We start from the raw sequence: 25,341 nt of genomic DNA, 5'->3' as shown, positions 1-25,341 counted from the left end.
AAAAAAAAAAAAAAGGAAGAAAAAACTTTGAAAGGCTAAACATTTCTGAGAGAACCTCTTGTCAGAAATTTGGCAATACCTTACTGTTGACCTCAGCTTTTTTGCCCTAAAGGCGATGCTGTTTACTAGCTATACAGCTAACAGGTTTGTGTGTATTCACAGACATGAGATAGATGAGAAATAACAACATTAATCTTGTTGCCTCATCTACCTAAGTTTTATTCTCTGTCTTTGGGGAAAGGGTTATTCCTCTCCCTTTTAATCATAACAGAATGTCCAGTGGCACATAAAGTGGTCAAAGTTAAAGTGGCTATGGTATTCTTGTGGTCCATAATGTGCGACCATGAAAAACCCAGCTTCATTGTTAGTCAGCATCCAGGATCTTCTGACAGTTTCATCTTCTTTAATCCTAGTGCCTTTATCGCTGTGCAACAGGCTACCATTTTACTGACCTCCCAGTAAACAAAAATGAGCCTCCAGTTTCAGGCGGTGCCATAGCAATATATTTCCAGTACAATAATTAAGTTAGCAATCTGGGTCTCTCTCACAGATGATCTTCATCAAACTTGTAAGAGTGCGATATTCTGAGATTTTTAGTGCACTAATAATTGTTTTTAATGAAGTGATCAGTGACGAATGAAAGGAAAAATGAATTGTATAACTGGATTGAACCATGTATGTTCACAAAACCAGTTTATGACACATACACTTAAAGACAAATTAGTTACTAATATTGACATGTTGCTTTACAGACGTGATAAATGTACAAAAGCTCAGGTTGATGTCATGCTTAGTGGCATTAAATAATAGACATTTGGCAGGACAATTCAAAATGGCAACACTTTCTCAGTTAGTCTTTTTCGCATTAATTAATCAAAATGACTAACTCATCTACAGCTACTGAAGGCAAAACTACAAATCTTCTCCTTAGAAGACTAAGCTTGTTCTGCCCTGAAGTAGGAGAACAGACTAAATGATTCATCTTTTGCAGAATCTCTGTCCAAACTACTATTCCTTCCTATCTGTATTTCAGTGACAGCTAAGATAATCTTCATCAAGTGAATCTTTCATAAGAAAGAGGGGCATTCTCTGGCAGGATATCCCCCAGGAAGTGCTTTTTCCATTATATTCCAGGTGTTCTGTTAAGAACCAGAGCAGAAACTGAAACTGGGCTGTGTCCTGGTTGTAAATTAGTACAGCATGTATTTATGTGTAAACAAGGAAAATAAATCGTTCAGAGTTTTTTGTAAAAACTTCTTTGAACAGTGTTTTTAATTCTTGACAGCAGTGCTCAGAGAGACCACGGAGGCACTTTTAATACTGAGTCTAAAAGCAGAGGAGAAATTATTTAAATCTTTTTCTTTCCTAGATATTATTTGAATTCTGTGAATGAGATTGTACTACTAAATTAAATAATCCAAAGACAATTCTTTAACACACAGGCCAGTTGGCAATGGACAGGACGTGTCTATACTACTAAGCTATGTTACATCCAAAATACTGTGCTAACTTAAAAACTGTCTACTACAACACTGACCCAAAATCACTGACCTGAGACATTTCCCAAAATACAGTGAAGAATTATTTTGGAGTGCTAAAGGGCTATGGCCAAAGCTACATTATGAACTTTTCTAATATCATGTGCCCAGTAACACCCTCAGGAAATAATTTAACTTCCCTTGAAGACATAAAATTAACTCTTAAATGCAAAATGTTGCTGTTGTTGTTTTTTTTCTTATGTGCAGCAAATATCTTACTTACCATCAGAGTCTGACATAGCTGGCTCTGAAGTTTGAGATACCACGGAGACATCTTCTGGCCTTTCTGCCATATTATCTCCTTGCAATCTAAAATGTGAAAAAACAGAACAAAAACACAGGCAAGTGTGATAAAAATATTAATTCTGACTACATACTCTATACAGAACACTGTAGCTTTGCTGAAAAGTCAACATCTATGGTCCTATCATGTCATTTCAGAAACCAGAACTAGCCTTTAAAAAAAAGTCAAATGAATTCCACATGGCTTAAATAAATGAAAAGGACTGCACTGTATCAAGGTGCTGGTGGCAGGGTGGCTACCAGGAATGGCCTTAGTGAGAAGGGGATGTGGACTACCCCATACTGGACATAGCCATTTCTGTCTGGCTCCAGTGGACACAATAATGCCCAAAATCCAACGTGGCAGCACTTCTGGATAAATGCATTTAAGAAAGAGGAGGAGATCTAAGGCAAGTAGAGCAAAAGGGAAAGAGTGGGAATAGCAGAGGGAAAACCATAGTTAGAGAAGGAGGTGGTTAAGGCACTGGATCAGACATTGTGCTGCATCTAGGGGAGAGGACTACATCATCTACTGAAAAACACAAAGACCATATGAGTACAGTGGAGCAGGTATTTCCTGAAGGAAACAAAGCCAATGGAGAGCCACAGTGGAGCAGCCCAGAGGAACTGTAGGGACTGACTGCTCGAGGTGTGGGTAGAAGAATGTGGAATGAAGAAGTGAAGTTGAACCTGGGAAAAAGGGGAGGAAAAGTGTGATCTAAATGCTTGTCTTTTTATTTCTCATCAGTCAAATACATTTTAATTGGCAATAAATCAAGTTAATTTCCCATAAGTCTGTTTTGCATGTGGCAGTATAGGCAAGCAATCTCCCTGCCTTTACCTAGACCCACAAGCTTTTTCATCATAATTTCTCCCTGTCATACTGAGCGTAGTGAGTGAACATGCAGCTGAGTAGGAGTTTGGCCCTTAGCCAAAGGCAACCCACTAGAAGAAATACACACGTGAATATTTCCTACATCTTTGTTACTTTTTAAAGGAAATATCCAATATTTAAGGCAAGTATTGTCTTCAGGCTTTCCTCCTGCATCAGCTGACTGCAATGTCTTGATAGCAATTTACAAAAATAGACCTCGTAACTGTTGTTTTTCTTATGAGTATTCCAATAGATACACTATAGATATATAGATTCTACTAGATACACACCTTCTTCAGGCTCCTATGGTCCTTGAGTACAGATTTTGCTCTGAAGACATGGTTTTAGCAACACAGTTGTTATTTGCATAAAGGTTATTTTAACTTGAATTTATTCAGACATGAAAAGAATAAGAAAATGCAATTTTGCAGAGCCCAGGAATTCTAAGAATGCACTGAAATAAAACATTAAGGAAATAAATATGTCCTGAAAGGAGTTCCTTTTACTCTCTATCCTCACTCTCTGCAGCCGCTTTAAATGAATCTTTCAATTAACCTTTGAAACCAAACAGAATCTCCATATTAGCCCTATCCAATTTTCACATTTTATGAGTTTCACACATATTTAATCCATCTTCTCAAAAATTATTTTCCCACAATAATTACTTTCATTTCCTTTTATGACAGAATGCTTAATATAAATTCATAACAAATCCGACCTGAGCAAGCAGTTCCATAGAACTCAAAACTCCTTAAGGCAAGAAAAGAGTAAAACTTAGAAGACACAAACCTAACCTTTATAGTTCTATAGCCAGTTTGTATGCTCTAGTTACAAATTCTTGGAAAACTAAGCTTGCAAACCAAGCTTTTCAAAAGACAACAGTAAAACAGAACTAAACTTCTCATGCTACTCATGCTCATGTTCACGCTACGATAAAGACAAACAGAGAAAACAAACTTCAGTGGTAATGGAAGAAAATCTCAAAACCCACATCATTTTCATCTGCTTTAAAACTGTCCTGCCCTCCTGTATTACATACATACACATGAATTCTACAAGCATGTATTCAAGCTTATAAAGATATGCATGAAATCACAGAACCAGAAGTGATGAGGCATTCTCCTCTGCAGCCATCCTGTGCTTGATTAAAAGCAAAATTACTCCAGTGTTCTCTGTTTATATTGCACTCATACAAAATTACCTCTAATAGTAAGTAGGAGCTTCTTATACCACATCAGAATTTTGTAAAACAACCAGCACGAACTCAGTTTTGACTGATATAATATCCTGGATTTTTTTTTAGCATCTTCAGGACTTCCCTGCCTGTCTGATAACACCTCAAAACACATTATTCTTTAAATCTCTATGATTACAGAGGTGGAAAAGAACCACAAAAAAAAATTTCCATAGCAGCATTATGTTCGCCATTAGACAAAAACTCAGAGAACATTTCATTAACTTACCACTCTTTTCAATAGAGTAACACAGACTACTTAGTTTTGCCAAAGATATTACAACTGGAACTAACTACATAATTTGAACTGTAGCAATAAAGAAGCATACACAGGAAAGAATCCCTGGATGAGGAAGATATGATCTCTGCCATATGTAAAACTTTTGAAATGATACCTGCTTTTCCTAACACAACTCACTGGGACATACTTCTTAGTGATGCTATATTCAAACTGATATTACTTAAGCAGAATGTATAGTCGAACTTGTCACTACTATCTGAAAATTAGTCCTTTCACGAACTTGTCATATTTGTCATGAAAATAAACACTGACAGAATCCAAAGTCTGTATTAGTTTATTGCTCTTCCATACTGTAATTAGCTGTGTGGCATGTCATTTCAATCCCTCGGTCCTTTTTTGTATTTACAGAATTAGGGGCCTTGCTTTCAAATACCTCTGATACCCGTCAATGTCCAACATACAGGACAGCTTCTTGACATTACGGTAATTGCTGCTTTAGAAAGATGATTTAGGTGATTACTTAGATTGATGACCTCACTTAGAAGCTGAAGAGACAACACTATAAACAATCCATTATTTGCATCTAAAAATCAATGAATCACAAAATCTCATAGCATTCCAGAATGACAGATTACAGGGGGTAAGTAGTAAAGAATGGGATTACTAAGGATGGAAAGAGAGAGTAATACCTGAGAAGCTATGACTTCTCCACCTGTGTCTCTCCCAAAGCAATGCTTTAGGATCTCATACAGCTGCACAATCACAGTCAAACTATAACCTGTAGATAAAACTAACAGAAAACATTTGAGGAAGTTGATTTGTTTTTTCCTCTATTACTTAAATATGGTATGCAGTTTCAAGGTTGAAATTGTGGACATATTTTTGCTTGAGTAAAACTGATTTGTAAGAGGTAAAAGAGTTGCTTTAAGAGCAGCAATGGGTATGTTTAAATTTGACTGTGTATATTTGACTGCATGTATAGATTAAGATGAATTCCATTTGATGAATTCCTCAATTGCACTAAATTGCTAGTGCCAGTATACACCATGACTATCCTCTATATAAGCGTTGTTGCCCTGTGATAGTCTTAAAATTATCAGTAAATGAAATTATGCTCCCAAGCAGCTCTGCATTTTATGAACATTCTGATGTTCCCTAGAGCATAACAATTTTGAAATTCCACTTGAAAAGAAACCCCCAAATCCTGTTAGTTCCAGACAATACAAGTGTTTATGCCATCTTTTTCAGTAATAAAGAAGTATTCCTTGAGGGGCTTCAGGACAGTGAAGGGCACTCCCTGTGGTGGGAGTGAGAAATAACGTGATGGCAGACCGCAGCTCCAGCCATTCTCTCTGCCAGATAAATTTTGTTGAACCTGGATAATTTCTGTAAAATATTTCCCTTTCTATGAATCATTATTTCCTAAAGAACATACATTTCACTGGAAAATTCCTGATATGCTTTGCTGAAGACTCAGCTGACTTCTTTTAGATAAACACAGTGAGAAGTAGAGGAAAGTTCAGAAAAAACAACCATAAGTACTTCAGCAAAAAGAACAGCAAAGCTATTTTCACATTCACCCAAGATCAGTGCACATTTTAAGGCCACAATCACAAAGAATTGCTTTCAGCTCTGAAAACCAGATGTAGTGTCATGTTTGCATTAGAATCTTAATGTAAAAGTTTTTGATTTGCTGAATGACTTATTTTCATTAAATTGCTGCAGACAACTGTGCTCTTGAAAGAAAGCCTAATACTTCAGTGATTTAAAGTTAGTTTCTTGATGAAGTAGTTATTAATTTGGTTCAAAAAGCATAAAACACATTTTGTTAGATTAAAGAATAACACAGACTTATTCACAGAAGAAACTTATGATGGCATTTCTTTGGCAACCAAATAAAATCTCAGTCAAGATGAGAACTTTCTTTCTTTCTTTCAAATCATCTGCTTCCTTTCTGTTATTTTAAACACCACATCTTCATCTGACATCTTTCTCTGATATCACTGTAATACTGAATTAAAATTTCCCTAAAGCAAATACATATTCATAACATGAGGGATGTTATAGCAACGGAGGTCAGACAAGCAAATTCTTGAAAGCCCCCACATGCTTTTAGGTTACACTGAATGTTTTCTTGCACCTTTCCCTAGCAACCTCAACACCACACCAGTAACAATACTCCACACGTTATAATCATTTGTCCTGACTTGCCTGTAATATGGTGAGCTTATTTCATTCTGTGTTCCCAAACAGACTGATCCAAATTCTGATCTCATGTACCTTGACTTGCTGTCTCCACTACTTCCACACTTGCTTACTGGTGTAAAATCCAAAGCTTCTCCAGCACCCAAACATAACGCCAGGAATTTCTGACCTATTCCATTTTGTTCTACTAATGTCTTTTACAAAAACAAAAATGTTAAAACTGTGCCAGCAAAATTCTTAGTGTATTCACAGGTACATATGAAAAAAGATGTGAGTTCTCCATTATTACAGAGTATGCCAGTTAATGTGATGGAGAAAATATATTAAATATTATTAAAATATATATATACAGGCAAAGTACTCTTCTGTTTGTGAAACTCTCCATCTGCTTTAGCTACATACTATTTCTTCCTAATGAAGAATAGGTTTAAAATCAGTTAGTATAAATTTCAGTTCAGCTGCAGAAGAAAAATGTTACATCTATGGAGGCGAGCAACAGAGGACTGTGAATGCAGATAGTAATGAGTGGCTGGCACATCCCAAGCTTTAAGTAACAATGGGAAAGCTCTGCAACATGGCACCTTGTTGTATTAAAAAATCAGTGTCATAGCTTCTGTTTTCACTGTAGACCAAAATAGGAGGTATCGGCATTGAAGAGAAATGAAGCATGAGGACTATTGGATTATCTAGCAGAACATTATACAGGCAGACATTTCCAAAGTTAAGCTCTAAGAATACATGAATAAATACAGGCATTTAATGTATATAGAAGAACGTGTAAGAAATTAAAAGCAGCAACATACTATGCATGTTCTGATTGAGGTTTGTAATTCTTATAATTGCAGTTGAAATCTGTGATGCAGAGCCCACAGGCAGGAGACTGCTGTTACTAATGCTGGCTTTACTTATGTATGTGAGATATACAGCATTCAGATTCTTTGAGTTACACCCTGATCTAAGGTACAGTCTAGCATAAATTATTCCATTTTCACTGATAGTAGTGGCATCACTATCTCTTAATTTTGCACAAAAGGACACTATTTCTCAGTGGTTGCAGACTGAAACAGCAAATGAGTTGCAAATTCATAGAAGCCATAGTTTTTAAAAAAAAACACAACAGATTCCATTCCCTTTGTGCAAATTAAAAGCACTTTTATTTCCAGCTACTCTTCAAAGATTTTTGTGGAAAGTTGCCACATCACCAATACATAATTCACAGCCATAATGCTTTCAGCTGGTAAAACTAGAATATTCACTCACTGAGCAAATTTACACATTGACAGAGCCTGCAAAATAATCTTTCCTGTGTGCCACTTGCCTTTTCACGATGCCTGAATGCAGGTCTTTGTGCATTTAAATAAGTACACTCTGCAGCTATTTCTGAGGAGAACCAAAAGTGGAAATATATTTCCCAGAGTAAGGAATCCATAAAGAGACTGAATTATCTAATCCTTTTACAAGATGGGGAATTAAGCCATTCTTACAGCAATCTTTTATCTGCTGCTGGCTTCAAACCATTATCTCACAGGAGAAAAATTAGAGTCTTTGTCAGTCTTTTCAGACTTAACACTCTTTCTTCTCTCTGAAACATTTTTTTCCAGGACTTGTGAAAGAGTTGTGTGTGTGTGTGTGTGTCTTCAAGAGCCACATTAAAGTGTTATCCAGAGCCTCAAATTATGACCAACAGGCTTCCTCTGGCCCACGAGCTGCTGGTTTTCACCCTTCATTATTCACATCCACAAGCAACTGCTACAGCTGATATACATCACAGTGTAGCACCAAACAGGAAAAATCTATAAACATCACAGTAAAGAATTAGCTTGCAAGGAACACATTAGAGAAGGAAAAAAAAAGTAGGGGAAAAAGCTTGGGCTTTTTAAGTTATTGGGAAGGGCTGAATGTGTTTTGTCAGTGGAGTTCTACAGATGAAGGACAGGATGAAACAGATGTCACCCTCCATTAAGTCTGTAGACAGTATAATAATCTCCGGGACTATGCATAGATTTATATTACTTTCATTTTCAAATATGCTCCTATTGCTTACACTATTGCAAATCAAGATTAGGACATTCAAATGAACTAAAAAGTCCTTTAGGTCTTCTTTTCTTAAGATCTTTTAACAGTGTTAATGTTTGCAGGATTATCAACCCTGTTATTCCAGTTATTATTTTTTTTTTCAAGCTGCATGAGATGTAGAAAAAAAGGTCAAAATAGCATCAGCTGAACAATAGTTCTTAGAAAAGATGCAGTAATGTTACATCATTCATTCATAGAATCTTACACAAAATTTTTCTTTCAGAACCAAAACCAGACACTAATTCCTTGTTGCTAGTTGCAGTAGGGTTCTCTCTGTATGAACTCAGTGCACTACAGGACACATTTGCAAAAGCAGTTCTATCAATGCACCAGGTATGTATGTATAAGATGAAATTCACCTGTAAATTTTATGTATCTGTTGTACAAATTTCAGGCATGCAAGCAAAATCCCACCTTTCTCACGCAGCCTTTAAGGAAGCACAATAGCTGTTAAATCAAAGGCAGCAGATAAAATAATCTCTGAGAATACTATGTAATGCAAGCACATAGATATCCACTGCTCCTTTTAAAATGATACATCTTTCATCTGTAAATATTGGTTTCTTCCCAGCTCACATAATTCTCAGTAACAGACAATACTGTAATTATCACAATATTTTGGAACATCAGATAGGTCTGATATTATTGCTCGGTGGATTTACTCATTGGGAAAAAAGGAGGAAAAAAAAGCCTGTTCCTATGATTTCTGTTTGAGCCATTGATAGCAATCTACTGTTTTATATCACTCCTTTCTTATGTCACAGTTAAGGTTTCAAAATAGACACACCTTGTCATTCTTTTAAAACACATATTCTCTGGGAGTTTTCCACGAAACTAATTAGAGTTTGGGATTAAAAGTCATAATAACTTGTGTATTTTAGAAGTAATCATAAACCCAGAAACTCAAAAACAGTCACTTGAAATGACACAGGTGATCTCTGTTTTGCGTAGTCAGATGTTCTAATGGAGCATTAGCCACTGAAAGAGCAAGTAATGCTTCCACAAGAGACAAACAAGCACATTAATCTCACAATCTAGCAAAAGACAAACTCCTAAAATTTCATTTGTGGTTTTTTGTCCCTGATTACCATTAGGACTAAACTAACTTTTTACTAGGTTCTTTTTTTTATTTGGTTTTTTTTTTCTGCTGTTTTTCTATTTTGGAGGAAGAACGAATAAGACACCAAAGTGGTTTGCCACTCTAAGAGAAAGAAAGACGAAGTGGTCTATTTTGCCTGCTCTCTTTCACATCAACTCATGAGATGCTATCTCAGTGCTGCATGCTGCAGCACCTATTCCCTGACAGCTTTCCATCCCCAGCCATGGAGGATGGACAAGACAGGAGAATCCATCCCATTGGTTTCTGTACAGGGAACACAATGACATCAAGAGCAGCCTAACCATAAACTACAATAAGGGGATCTAGTGCGCAACTGAAGATGGGGAAGCTTAGTAGGCTTCCTTCCTTCCCTTGAGGAAGCCTTCCAAGTTCTCATCTTTTTAAGTATAGATTTTGTTAGTATTTATGATGTTCCAGAGACATATGCTTTCATTAATTTTTCTCTTAGCTGTCTGAAATTTCAGCAGCATTCTCTGTGAACAGTATGCACATCAGCATGACTAGTTTAACAACCGTTTATTCTTGACATGCAGTTGCCAGCTTTTCTGCTTTTGATAGTTAAACATAATACACTTTTCAAGTTCCAGGTACTCAGGCACAGTTTATTATCCAATTTTCCACCACCAAATGTTTCTTAATGACCTCAAGTCTCATTAGTATTGTTATAGCTTTGTAATACTCAGATGAAATAGCTCCATATAAACTCATGCATTCTAGAAGTCTACTGTCTAAGATAGATGAACACCAGAGAATGTACTGACTAAATTTATTTCAGTTATTTTCTAGAGAGACAAATAAAGGCCAATTCAGACAAGAGTTTTGTTCTCCATCATTCTTCTGCAAATTTATAGAAATTAATGTCTGTAGTAGTTTGTTTTTCTCTGTCTGGTTCCTTCACTTATTTCCTCCATGCTGTCATGGAAGCCTGTCTGTATTTCAGAACACTCACATGTGGTTCTTAAATTTCACACGGTACCATGTAGTTTATCTGAGTATATATACCAAAGACACATGGAAGTTGTGGAGTCTATACTGCAGAGTTTGAGAAAATTAAAAAATGCAGATGGTTAAAGAAAAGTTGACTCACTTTGGTAAATAAATAAGCTAATTTGTAGACTGGTGGATGAAGAAACCATCTAAAGGAGTTAAGATACAGACAGTAAGCAGAACAATAAATCAGTCACAGGCAAAGTAAACTGATGTGAGAGTCTTTGAATATTTTTTCCAAACAGATATTTCAGAGAGTATTCATAAATGGTAGCATGAACAAAGCATCTCATGTATTCTACACTATCAACACAAGCTACCAAACTTGACCTTTAATACAAATCCCAATGGTGGTGGTTAGAAAAGCTGTGATTGCTTTTTTAATTGACAGATTTACTTTGCTTATACATATACATATATCTCTATGTATTTGATTTCCCAAATATGTTGAAAGGCCTGAGGACTCTGTGCTCCTGCTCCAACTAATCTTAAAATCAATTATTAAATATATTGCATCTCAAACCTAAATTTGTATGCAACGAGTGCTCCTTCCCAACATTCTTGTTCAGAAGCCTTCAAGCTTGTGGCACAGTATGTTTTCTATAATCCCATTTCTTTTTTAATCACATGCAACCCCTTTTTTGTATTCTATTGATGTTAAGAAGAATGAATGCAGCCCTTGCGCTATTAAAAACAAAAAGCTTCTTACTTCCAGGAATGCACTGGCAAGACTCCACAAGAACAAGATTTAACTTTTGAGCATGGCAGTGGGCATATAAGGCTAATGGGTGGTCCTCCAAAAAAAGAAAAAAAAAAAAGAAAAAGAAAGAAAAAAAAAAAACTCCATGAAAAAAAACCTTAAACTTCAATCAAATAATCACAGTACATCAATATTATCTTCTTATCTTGCAGAACTCTCAGTGCACACATAACGAGATGTGAGAAAATGAAGTACTGTTCAGTTTTACAGTTTGTTACTTACACCTTTATTTAACACATATGAGTTTTGCCTATGTGTGAAGGTGCCTTATGACTCATCAGCTTAAAATGAACCTCAGTTTGTTTTGCTTGTATGTGAGAAAGAAATAACAAAATTGTATTACAGAATGGGTCAGTCCATTCAGTCCAACAAGCTGTGCCCCTAGACGAAGATGGAATTTTTATTGTAAACACTTTGCTCAAGTGATCTAAATCCAGGTTGGCTGTAGTAAAATTGCCTTTGCTAATTTCCCTGCCAAAACTGCAGAAAGCAATTATTCTAAATACAGTTATTTTTTTAGCCCGTTTTTTGTGTATCTACAAATCTTGCTTTGTTCTACCTTGTGAATGATGTCACCCTTTTATTTAGATGACTTAATATGCTGCTTAACACGTGATATAGTTCAAGAGCAGCTATGGGAATAACATTGTCCTGTAGCTACTTTCCCATTTGAAAACCCTCTTAAAGCTGTTATCCATCTGCATTTTGCTCACCGTTTGTGAAACATCTATACAGAAAACAGTGAGCTCTCTGTTTCTTACAGCTATATTACAGCCTACAAACCTATTTATACTCCAGAATAATTAACACCTACTTTTACTATTCTTTTTCTCTGAGGTTTTGTGCTGGCTTTTTTCCTCTTTCATTTTTTAAATCATAAGCTACAAAAAATAACATGGTGTAATAGCTTGAAAGGATTCCCCTCATCTCCTAGATGGGTGAAAAACATGCTTTCTTAAAATTGCTGACCTGGGCTGTGACAACTCCATCTGTTTTTCTTCAAGATGCTTGGTAAAATTATCAGCATTCATGTTTGGATGTCAGTTTCTAAAAAGCTTGTTTCTTTTAAAAAAAAAAAAAAAGGAAAAAAATGTATTTCTACTTTTGTCCATTCTCAGTGTCATGTCTCACAATTCTTGAAAATGATTTAACTCTTTTTTTCTAGGAAACTTAAAGCGACAGAGGGTGTTTTACCAATTGCAGTCTGAGAAGCACTCCAAGTGGTCTCTAAAATGTAAAATGCGTTTAATTTACTTTGTAACAAATAAGATTTATAATTCTTACATATAGGCACTCCCATTTCACATTCTTTCTGAAGACCTTTCAGTAACACTATGTCAAACACTGCATCAGAAATCCCTCTTAGAAAAGCCATAAAATGTTCACGAAGCTTCTGTAGGATGTACATAGGAGATAACATGACTGTGCAATGAAATCAAGATGGAACATTAAAAAAATACAGTAATTTGACAGAGCAAGGATTATGTATACATAAGAGTAAAATCAAACTTTTCTCTGAACTAAGATGCATGTTTTCTACCACCTGCCACTCAGTTAATCAACTTTGAGGTGAAAAGTCATATTCCTCCTACTGACAGACAAAATACCTGCAGTAAACATGACTTGGTAATCTGTTTTGACAGGTCTCATTAGCTACAGAATACCCACTGCTATTAACAAGTCCACTCATTTCAAATTAATTTCTTTGATGAAAAAAAAGTGGATAAAATTAAGTGGAAAAACGAGTGTTTAATTGTAGCTAAAGGTACATATAACAATAACATATATTGACTACTTTTTCAACTTTATTCAAGTATGCTTACAATGAAGGCCCAAAGTATTTATGAATAGCATACGAGACTACTTAGAGGATATGTAAGAAAGAAAATAACATTTATAAAAGAAATAAATGCACTACAATTCTATATTATGACCGTGAAATAAGTACTGGGCTTTCACATAACAATAGAGATAAATGCCGACACTGAGGAACCTTTATAGAGATGATCCAAGTGCTCAGACATTGATTTTCTGATATGTTATTTTCAATGACTATATCACTGAGTAACAGCAAAGAGAATAGCTCATGGAAAGAAACTGGAAAAGAACATATAGCTACTGCTAGAAGTCATTTGGCATATTCACTATGAAGAAACTGAAAAAACAGAGCTAACTGCAGTGAGAACTCTATCTTGAGGAAGAATGGAGAGGTGTTCTCCAACTAAGTAAGAAAGAAGGAATGCTCAAAAAAAAAAAAAAAAAAAAAAAAAATCAATAGATTTGTTCATCATGAGGCTTCCCCACAACTGAATACAAAACCAATAAACAGCTCTATTTTAAGCCTTGTGCTACTGAGAAGATGGTCTATTTTTTAGTCTATCAGAAGTTTAAAGAAATTGTTGAACTACAACCAGAAGAGAAAAAAGAACCAGTCAAGTAGGTATCATCCAGTTCCTCCCTCACATTCTTAAATAAGGTAGAGAGTGACCCAAGGGTCTACAGGTGACATAAAGTACTGCTTTGCATCCTCTGATCATGAAAGTGAAGTTAGAAAAGCATGTTTTGTGAGATCTTTCTCTTGCAGTTCACATTTCAAACTACAGCATCATGTATGTAGTGCAGTCAGTTAAAAGACAATATAACAATAGAGAAGGTTGCTAAGACTGGCCCAAGATCTGAGTCACATGCTCCCTGATGTGCAGAACTGAGAGGATATATTGCATCTTGGCACCTGCTGTTAGTGGCTATTTCAGGGAATTTAAAATTTAATTAAGCTTCATATTAATCTATACAAAACTTATATAGTTCTTATAAATTATAGGCTTTTAAGTTCTAAGAGATCGTGGACAAAACTTAATATTTCCATTTCCTTAACTTTCTGCATGATAGTTCATGTACAACTAATGCAAGTTAAAAAAAGGTGTCATGTTTTCACGTAGCTAGTTGTTTGGAAACGAATTATAACATATGCAATTTTTTTTTTTTTCCAGTGAATTGGGAAGAATCTCAGGTCTAACATGTTTGCTCTTTTCTTAAAGCACGTAGCTGTGCTGCTAACAGTAAAACTGCCTGGACTCTAAAAGCCCTTAGCTTCTGCTGCTCTGTCAGTGTTGGAAATGAAGGTTGAGGCCCCAGGACCGTGCCGAGGAAATGCTACTGTGCAGATACTCAGTATGCCTATAGCTATACTCCCAGAGCATCAGAAAAAGTTTTGGAGCCCTTCCTACATAAGTGCCTTTAAAAAAGTAGTAACTTACAAGCAAAACAGGGGGGGAAGGAGGGGAGAGGGGAATAGAAATGTAGGGTGGCATATGGCCAAACTTTTGACTTAATTTCACCACGGGTTGCTTTTTATTTACAAGCGACTAATCCCCTCTCAAACTATACAATGGAGCAGCCATTGGCAAAGCAAGCAGATAAAATTGGCATGCCTCTGTATTGTTCTTGTTAATCTGAACCATTAACAGAAGGGTGAGAAGGCTAGTTTTGTCATTTAAACAGGCTTAAATCCTTTCTCCAAATGAGCTTTTGTCTACACAGAAGAATGCATCTAGGAAATTTAAGGGGTTTCTGTTAGTGTTGCATTCTCAAGTTGACTTGGCTACAGGATCACCAAACTGTTTATTTGGCCCCCATACTGTAAATGCAAGTATTATTTCCAGCTGTCAAAATCAAAAGGGGTTCAACCCGATTAAATTATTTCTCAGAGGTAAAACAGGATGAGATTATAAAGTGCTAAGAAGCAGTTATTTGAAGTCCTGGACTGCACCTGTGCAACTAAATCTCCATTTATACAGGTGCTTTTCAAATTGGATTTGAACCTTTAAATTCCCTGATTCATCTCCTGAAAAACCACAGAAGCTCAAATAACTAATGAAATTCAGAGACAGAAAGGCTTAAAATAGTTTCAAGCTGTGAAGTAAGGCCTAAGACTAACTACACTCTTTGATTCATTGTTGACGTGACATATCAAGCATAAACGTTAAGTTGCACAACCCAGATGCCAGAGGTCATAGGGTAGCTAGTAGCCAAGTAATTTCTTTTCTTTTTCTTTTTTAAACTTAGTACAGGAGAGGTCATCAACTGGCCCAAAACAAAGCACAATACATATCCAAAAACTTGGGGAAAAGAACGTATGTGGTAGCACTGCATGGTTTTGATTTTTACCTGGCACATCTTGCACAGATATTCAACGTGACCTTTGCTTGAGGTTCAGCAGGATGAGCACTTCTACTTTGATTGAATTTGCTCCCAGAAGACATCAGACTTGTTACTCCTTCCATTCTTAGGTCATCAAGATCCTCTGCAACAAAACAGAATGACTAGGTGAATAGAGTATTAATTTTTGTAGCAATACTTAATAATTCTGCTCATGCAAAATTTATTCAGTCCCTACAGGATCACTAAAGGTTAGGAAGAAATCACACAGTTACTTGAATAATATCAAGAAAAAAAAAAAACAATACTTGGGATAGTTTTTATTTATATCAGCATCTGTACACAAAGGGTTCCGTCAAAAATACTCAGTAGCATTTCCACTTCAGACAGTGTTGTCTATTCTTTCATCTTTATTTCTCCAGTTCATCTATAAAAACTAGCAAACACACTTGCCAGTTGCTTTGTCAAGAGATGCTGACCAGTATCTCAGTTCCATGTAGGGCTCCATTGCAAAGATAAAATTCACTTTTTTTGAGTATATGGTCCTTTTTTTGAGTACTGATATAGGCTGGTATATAGTCCTCCTCTGAGCTTTTGTTGTTCTCTTATTATCTAATAGTTGGCAAAGACAACTATTTGTTGCTAAAACAAAAATGTTCCACTGAGCCCCAAATACGTGAAACAGCTACGTTTATCACACCAAAGGAACCATAATGAGCACACCTATAGCTACCACATCACTGTAATACATGAGCAACTAATAATCATAATTGGATTTTATAGTACTGCAAAATCACTCCCACTTTGCAGGAAGAGAGCTGAGGCTCTTGGAGAACCATTTTTCCCAGTTTACACTGTAATACTGTGGCTGTTAGAATGTAAACAAAATCTCCTGCATTAAAGTCAGGACATCCTTAACCTGATTTGCTTTTTATTTTTATTTTTTTTTACTAGCATATAAAATAGGCACATTACGTATGCCTGGTGTATCCATAAAGCACAACTTCAAGTTGTTTATAATTCCATTGGTTCTAGCTGAAAAGTAAACAAAGTGCTAACTAGCTGCTATTGAATGGGCACCAACCATTCCATGTTCTGACTGAGGTTTGTGGTTTGCAATGTATAGAACGTTATAATCTAATTAAAATGTCTTTCAGATAATATATGTACATATATTTTCATATACTTATATCTACAAAAGAAACCAGACATTAAATGACCCAAGTGAAGCAGTAAGCATGTAAAGGTGAACTGTCAGTTGTACAATCAGACAGTAAAAGGTCACAGAGAATTGTAAAATCAGAAGCCATATAGGTTCAACTGGAATTTAAATTACACAAGTAGTCATTACATACACACAGTGGAGTACTAGACATGGCAGGATAATGCCATGTTAATCACACTCTTTTTGGGAGACTTCCATTTCAATAAACAAGATCCATCAATTGTGCTGAGAATAAAAGCACATGAAGACTAAAATCAAATGAATTTCTTGCTACGAAAGTTTTGTAACTAAGTCTTCTTACCTGCAATTTTTTATTTCAGTGTTTAACAAAACCCTCCCTCCTCCTTGTCTTACTGGTATAAATAGACAGTTTCAGTAATTCTGTCATCAGTTTACACCATTTCCACAACTTTAAATGTGATCTGTAGTTAATATAGAAACTAATTCAAAGGACTTGGAAGGATATATGATAAAGAGTTATAAAATTAATCACCTACGAGGCATTTCAGAGAAGGCATTACGCATTTGAAACATACTATGTATTAAAATAAATAATGTTAAATTGTGTTTTAAAGAGGTGCAAAAAGTTCTATATTTTTTAATAGATGTAAACCACTGGATGGATTACAGTTTAAATGAAATTGAAGCACAAGCCTTATATTTTCCCCCCTTGAACAGATGTGATTTCTTAAAATGGGGTTTTCAGCTGTTCCCTGTTTGATTAAAAACTAAGAGTGTTTCAGTGGAGAAGTGATGTAGGCTGTTGTACCTATACATGATGTACCTATAGCTGTAATTAACAGACAAATTGGCAGAATTTTATGCAGAACTGATATTTACCAGCATGTGGTAATATATACAAGGACGTGCTAATAAATCAATCTTAGCAAAAAAAAAGATTTCATTTGAGAAGTCAATTCAGTTACAGGGCCTGGAATGCTGAATCTTTCTCTTTCAATGTATTTTTTGCTAGACCAACTATCAACGATAAAGCTGGGTGGTTCAGTAATTTTGTTGAGGAGCAATGACATAATTCACTGAGAAAAAGAGAGAAAAAAAGCTAAGTAGATGACTGCTTCTGTGAGAGAGGACAGGAATACTATTAAACCTCTCAAATCTTTAGAAAATTAGCATTCTCACCAATAAGGAAGGACTTGTTAAGGAAGTAAAAGTTGGGGGCAGCTTGGGATGTATTGACCATGAGATGGTGGAGTTCGAGATCCTGAGTGGAGGAAGAAAAGCAAAAAGTAGGATTGCTACCCTGGACTTTAGGAGAGCCAACTTTGATCTCCTTCGGGACCTACTTGGGGCTATCCTTATAACAAAGATTAGGAAGTATGGGATAGATGAGTGGACGGTGAAGTGGGTTGAGAACTGGCTGACTGGCAGAGTGCAGAGGGTTGTCGCTGGCGGTGTGGGGTCTGGCTGGAGGCCTGTAACTAGCGGCGTCCCCCAGGGGTCTGTACTGGGTCTGGTCTTGTTCAACATCTTCATCAACGACCTTGATGAGGGGATAGTGACCACCCTCAGCAAGTTTGCTGATGACACAAAGTTGGGAGGATTGGTTGACAAGCCTGAAGGCTGTGCTGCCATTCAGCGAGACCTGGACAGGCTGGAGAGCTGGGCAGTAAGAAACCAGATGAGTTTAAACAAAAGCAAGTGTGGAGTCTTGCACCTGGGTAGAAATAATTGCATGCACCAGTACAGGCTGGAGGAAGACCTGATGGAGAGGAGCTCTGCTGAGAGGGACCTGGGCGTCCTGATGGACGACAGATTAACCGAGCCAGCAGTGTGCCCTTGTAGCCAAAAAAGCCAATGGCATACTGGGGTGTATTAAAAAGAGCGTGTCCAGCAGGTCGGAGGAGGTGATCCTCCCCTCTACTCTGCCTGGTGAGGCCTCATCTGGAATATTGTGTCCAGTTCTGGGCTCCCCAGTACAAAAAAACAGGGATCTCTTGGAAAAGTCCAGCGGAGGGCCACAAAGATGGTGAAGGGCCTGGAGCATCTCCCCTATGAGGAGAGACTTAGGGAACTGGGTCTGTTTAGCCTTGAGAAAAGAAGGCTGAGAGGGGATTTGATCCAGGTTTATAAATACCTGAGGTGTGGGAGCCATAGTGGTGAGGCTGGTCTCTTTTCAGTAGTGCGTGGGGATAGGACTAGGTGTAATGGGATGAAAGTACAGCAAAGGAAGTTCCGCACAAATGTGCGGAAGAACTTCTTTACAGTGAGGGTGACGGAGCACTGGAACAGGCTGCCCAGGGAGGTGGTGGAGTCTCCTTCTCTGGAGATATTTAAGACCCGCCTGGACGCCTACATGTGTGACATGGTGTAGGGAACCTGCTTTGGCAGGGGGGTTGGACTCGATGACCTCTAGAGGTCCTTTCCAACCCCTACAATTCTGTGATTCTGTGAAAGCCAACAAATATTTTCATGTGGGATTAAACATTATAATGAATCTTAATTTATGTTCTTGCAGGCCTCCAGTCAATTCTGATGCACCATTAAAATGATAGCTCTTTCTCTGAAGCAATGCATTTCTGAAGTCAGTATTCTTCCATCAGGACAGACATTGATGTATTGTTGCCTGTAGATAACACTGATTTGTCACAGATTGTTGACTAAAGAACAGGACCAATATGCTCTGGTACACTTAGGAAAAAATGAAGTAAAATAAAAAACCGGCTTCATATAGCAGTTTTGCTTACTTTCCAGGCATTTCTGCTGCTCTGTATGTCATACTTATGTTTCTTATTATGCTAACCACTCATCTCTGCTTTAGATAATTTTTCTTAGCAACATCAACAGGGCCCCTCCAGATCCTACCTTAATTCCAATGAATTACTGGAAGATTCAGGATTTAAGCTTCAAGACAAAAAGGAACCATTAATCTAGAAGGCCTTATGCTCCACTCCTGAAACTTTATTTAATCACTTACTTCAACCAAAGCAAAACTGGAGTTATCTTTCTCAATACACTAGTATAGGACATTTCAATTCTTTTTCTCTTATTCTTTTTTCTCTTATTTTTCTATGACTTTGAGGTTATGAAGTTGGCAACACAGTTCATTATAATATGTTTTTCCCATTAATACCTTCAACATATTGGAATGTCACCTAATCCAGACCTCTGGCATCTACAGATGGCAAGAAATTTTCCTGGTGTTTGTGCTTTCACTGTAAGATATATAGCACACCAAAACAACTGAAACCTGATTTTGCACATCCCTGAATCTGCATCTCCATCTCTACATATATTATTCCAGTTCAGCAGAATTCTACCCCACAGACAAAAAACAACAACAAAAATCAACCTGGGGCTGTAGCAAGTAGCACTCTTTGTATACACTTAGAAAATGGATTCACAGTTAAAGTTCTCACTTTTAATCAGCAAGAAGAACAGAAATCTTTCTTCAGTTCCTCAATATTTCTATTTTAAACTGAGACTAGAATTAGTAAAGCAGGTAGCCTTTTCTGATTAAGTTCTTCCGTATTCACCAGAGCACACTTCACTATGTTAGACAACTGCAAAAAGAACTGGCGCACAGACTCCATCTCTTACTTACTCTCCCTTTATCCATATGGAAGATTGTCTGTTTACTACAAAATCTGCTGGCAGGCCAGACTGAAGGAATACTGCCTGAGGGGATTAAGATTTTTACAATCACGAGTCCAGGCTTCAGCCTCTCACGCAATATCAGGTACATGAACTTTAGAGAACAAGTTGTGTCTCCCAATGGCCCAAACGACTGATTGGTTGAAACATTATAGTCTCATTTGATTTATATGACCAGGTCCATAACAACAATTGAAAAGAACTGGCATCATGATCACTTATGCCATACTAAGAATCCAAGGCAAAACAATCTAGAAGCACAAATAACAGCTGCAAATAGCCAACCTCTACTTAAGAAACAATAACACAACAGTGCTCTGCAGTGTTTTGGCACAAACTGTCATCTAAGGTATTTCATTCAATGCTTTGTTTTTACAATAAAGGGAATGTACTATTAATTAGAATATATTACATATTTTGATAATGCCAATAAAAGAAAAATTAGAATATTTCATTTATTATGTTGCATTCCATAATGCTTTACTGCAACTGTAATATTTGTACAATAGTATAATGCACAAAGCAATGATTCACAATGAGAAAATCCACAAAATAACAAGAAACTTTGAAAGACAAATGTCATCAAAAAGAAACTTAATCAGCATTACTCCTCAGCAAACTTCCCTTTTTTTCTGCTTCAGCTCAAAGTATAACAACTTTATTTGAAAGGAAGTTTTGATCAATATTTCCAATCAGTTCCATTTCTGATGTGATTTATGCAACCACTATGTTTATTTGAATACGCAATTCAGACTGTGCTCAAAATTTGCATTCTTAAAGAAAACCAACAAAGCTTTTTTCATAGAAATAGAACAAGACACATTTAAATCAGTAAGTATTTTAAAAATCTGTTTAAAATACCAGGACCTAAGAAAGAAGTGCTTATTTAAAAGGTCCCATTTTGTTTTTAATTTGTTTGGTTTTTACTTTCTAGCAAAGAGTAGCCAGCCATAATGTTTTTCTAGCATGTTTGGTTAATGTACTACAGATGTTCCTTAAAATATTGCCAAAATATTGAATTTCACATGACGCTGTCATTTACATGTTTCTTCATTCAATCTATTTTGAATGCAACTGATAATTCGGATGTCTGTGTGATTTTTTACAAAAATGCTTTAAGATAAAGAATAACTAATGCGACAGTATGGCTCACTAAAGCTAAAGCATCTACAGGGATTTTCCAACCAGAGAAGATGCTAAAGAACAACTTAATTTTGTATGAATCAGTTTTCACAGTAAGGGCTACATTCATGTCTATTTGCATCCATTTAGTTTATTCTACCTGCCCCTTGGCAGCATTAATCTTAGCAGACTTGTCAAGAGGCCAGTGGAAATTCACCTTTTATTGAAATGAAAGTTGTGGCGAAGAATAAAAATTACAAATAATCTTATGCCAAACATTTCCAGTAATACTTGACCCTCCAACAGCTTTCTTTTAAAAGAAATAGTAGCACAAGCATTTCTCAAGTGTCAGCCTTGCATCATTTGTATGCTTTCTTTCATAAGCCTATCTAGCGCAAGGATTACTGCAATGGAATTATTTCCATTTCCATAATTTTTTTCATGTTTTTTAAATTAAGATGATTGCACTCCAAATGCATTTAAACACCATACTTGTCTTTCAGAGTATGGTCACAAAGACATAAACTGACAAAGACAGCATAGTTCTTGCTGAGGCAGACATGTCAATAACTCTATGATAATGACCAAGAGGTCAGATAACAAGCCAGAATAAATAAACTGCGGATCTTTGATATTGGTCTTCAAACTTTTCCTAATCTGCAAAGGGACAAATGCCATCCTTATTACCTCTGCTACCTATGAATTAAAGATAAGAATGACTGTAAGATGGGATCCAATAGGTGAAGCTCCATTTCTTCTACCTTCACCCCTCTATCAGCTCACATCAGCTCTGCTTTGTGCTGAGACATGACTGTCTGTTTTCCATCACAATCTGTATTTTGGCCAGACAGTGGGACATCTGGAAGACCACACTGTACATACTCAAGAAAACAGACACTGAGCTGGATACCATCAACATACCAGTGGCATCACAGCTGACAGTGCATGCTCTTCCTCACAGACTGATTAAAGTCATACCACTGATGTCTTTCATGAGAAGGGAGAATAAAATTTTTAAATACAATTTTATCTCCCCAGCTGGGTCAGGCAAACTAGCAGGTATGTCAAAAGTATCCCACACAGCCTATAGATTAGCCAGGTAATATAGTTCCAAGTAAACCATACAGCCTTCTATTCTGTTTATTTTTTACTGGAGAGGAATGTAAGCTTTTTTAAAACAAAACAATTAGTTACTAAAAGGCCTGTGTTTTTGGTGTGTTGTGTAAGTATTGCTTAGTTGTTAGAAATCTGTTTTGTACAGTCTTTCAGTTCAGCAAACTGTTGGGTCATGTTTGCTCTTGTGTTTGGTTTGGATAAAAGAAAATTAGGCGGCTTTTGGATTTCCTGAAATGCTTGAACAATTACATAGGAAAGCAAGCTGTGAAGTGAAAAACAACTATAAATGTAGTACATATAATACATGTGATCGCTACACTTTCACTGAATACTGCAGTACAAGATTATTGCATAAATAACAGATTAGTCACTACAATATGTTAGTTCATGTAATTAGCTTATACGCACTATCACATAGATTGTAAGAGTTGAATTTCTTTTTACTCACTACTATAATCTCTCCTGGATTTGTATTAGAACCACACATTTGTCCAGACAATCTCCTCTCAAAACTCTAGTGTCACCTTGTAAATGGATCGGACAGCCTCACCTGGCAACTGTGCCTCTCAAGATATACTAAGTTAAATCATTACACCAATGCATTCAAGCTAAATTTGCCAATGACTCCAAAAACTCTGAAACTCTGAAAACTTATCTAAATTATTGCAAAATACAGTCCTTGGGGTTATCACTGCTTAATAGAAAAGCTGTGAAACTCCAATAGATCTAACAGATAACTCTGGAGTAGTCAGCAGTGGAACAAAACATGAGCCAGATCACCTGGTGGCCACAGTATGGCATCTCTTGCAGAGTATAAAAACAGCAAGTTATTTATTTGAAGTTACTTTTTAAATTGAGAATGAGGCAGGGATTTCTCAATGAAATGACACTTCAACATCAGATAGTAAATGTTTATCAAATAACTGTAAAAAAATAAAATTAAATAAAAGAAAACAAAACAAATAAACTAACAAAAACAACTAAGGATGAAGGAAACAAACCACAGGAAGTATTGAAGGGGACAGCAGAAAAGAGTATATTTTATCACAGAAGACAAATGACTAATTCAACACATTTTTCTTCTCAGAAAGAACCACCTGTGCTAAGTTCTTAAGAATGCCATCAGTTTGACTGATAACCTACAGATGAAATGAAATCAAACTTTCAGCATGAACAGTACCAGAAATAAGAGAGAAAATAATAATAATAAAACCCTGAAAGCATCTTCAACAATGTACAGCAGAAGAGATCTATTTCAAACAAAAGGAAAACATGTAGGATTGTATCAGAAGATAAATCAGGACAACATAAAAGAGCCATAGTTTTCAAGCATACAAATGCAATTCCCTGGCCCTGAAATATTATTAGCTCAAGTGGTGGATGAATGAGGTGTCTCCAAGGTGTTAACCAGCAGGTACTAAGGACACACAGTTTGGTAATCCAGTAGCTTGTTACCAATGACAGAGGATGTCCCATTTCCACCCTTCTCTTTTTCTACCATTCCCACTAATATGATTGTTCCTCCTTGATTCTTGTTTGTCCACATTCATTTAAGTTCAGCCTAATTCTTAGAGCTATACCCTAAGGTGCAAGAGGTATTTTGCACTATGTACACTAGGTATTTAACTTAGAAAGTTATCAGAAATGACGGAAGTCATCTATAAATCAAATTATCAAAAACCCCTTAGTTATCTGCTTCATTACCACAAATACTATTGTTAAAATAGCGTACAGCTACATGTGGTAATCTACAAAATGAGGTCATATAAATTCAGTTGTCTTTCTTCAAAGGCAACATCTCTTCAGGTCCCCAAAAACACTTTAAAAACATTTTTAAACACCCGATAACGCTTCAGCAAGTCCAAAGAAATCCGTTTATTTAGCCTGTGAATAACATTCTTGATTAATTACGTATGCTTCCAGAAGAGTAAGCCTCATATAATGTTACCTCAAAACATTCTTGAGCCAGAAGCTCCTTCAGTTATCAAAATCTCCCACTATTCCCTTTCACCTGGGCAATAGCTTTTCTTAGTCTGCAAGCTTTCTCACAATGCTTTCAACAAGTACCCTGAGAAAATACCTATAGCAGTTACCATAATTTCTCATCACAGCAATGAAAAGCTCCCATCTTAATGATTAATGTCACTTCAGTTATCATCTAGATAGTTGTGAATCATTCATGATGATCCAATGTAATGAAAAGTATTGCTAAATTATTTTGTGATTCAGTATTGCTCATTTAGAAGTTAGAAGTGATGTCCGGTAGGAACAAACCAAATTTATATAACAAATCCTACATAAAAAGTTATCAAAAAATCCTAATGCAATGGTGGCATGATTTCTCTGTTTATAGAATATGGTAGTTCTCACAGAAGAGCTGTGCCTGCATATGCAAACATGTTATCTGATATTCCTCACCAACACTTCTAAACAGATCAATAGACAGTTAATATTTAAAGAAGAAAAAACAACTAGCGATCAGATGCTACACACTGACAATATTTTGCCTCTCAGAAGTATAAAGCCATCTAAACAAAGTTCACAAAGCAAATAGTACTTTCTTTTGAATAACGCAAGTGTTCATAAGAAAAACAAAACAAAACACTATTTTAATATTTATTATAAATGATATATTTAGCCTTCATACTTGTGACTGACATAATCCAGTTGCTCTTCATTTACAGAAAAACAGCAGAAACATAAACTTTTCTCGGAAATACTTGAAAACATCAAAAGACTCTTTTCTCCCCCTAAGGACATTAATCACAATTGACAACATCCTCTGAAAAGA

At 36.3% G+C, this 25,341-nt stretch overlaps 1 protein-coding gene across 3 annotated transcripts in view; it reads right to left on the bottom strand.

Annotated features, from left to right (window-relative positions):
- C2H8orf34 (chromosome 2 C8orf34 homolog) overlaps nucleotides 1-25,341 on the bottom strand; it is a 143,507-nt gene that overhangs the window by 34,878 nt on the left and 83,288 nt on the right. For all 3 annotated transcript variants that reach the window (XR_004306247.1, XM_015855746.2, XM_015855747.2), the window contains 2 exons: nucleotides 15,485-15,620; nucleotides 1,762-1,847 (listed from right to left, as the gene is read on the bottom strand). Coding sequence is in view for 2 of the 3 variants with exons in the window: in XM_015855746.2 (XP_015711232.1) it covers nucleotides 1,762-1,847; nucleotides 15,485-15,620 (222 nt within the window). In the remaining variant the exon portion in view is untranslated. The remainder of the gene's footprint in view (nucleotides 1-1,761; nucleotides 1,848-15,484; nucleotides 15,621-25,341) is intronic.

This window comes from Coturnix japonica, chromosome 2 (genome assembly GCF_001577835.2).
Source record: "Coturnix japonica isolate 7356 chromosome 2, Coturnix japonica 2.1, whole genome shotgun sequence".
Classification (NCBI taxonomy): Eukaryota; Metazoa; Chordata; class Aves; order Galliformes; family Phasianidae; genus Coturnix; species Coturnix japonica.
Note: the sequence above shows the minus strand (reverse complement) of the source record. Positions and strands in the feature narration are given on the sequence as shown.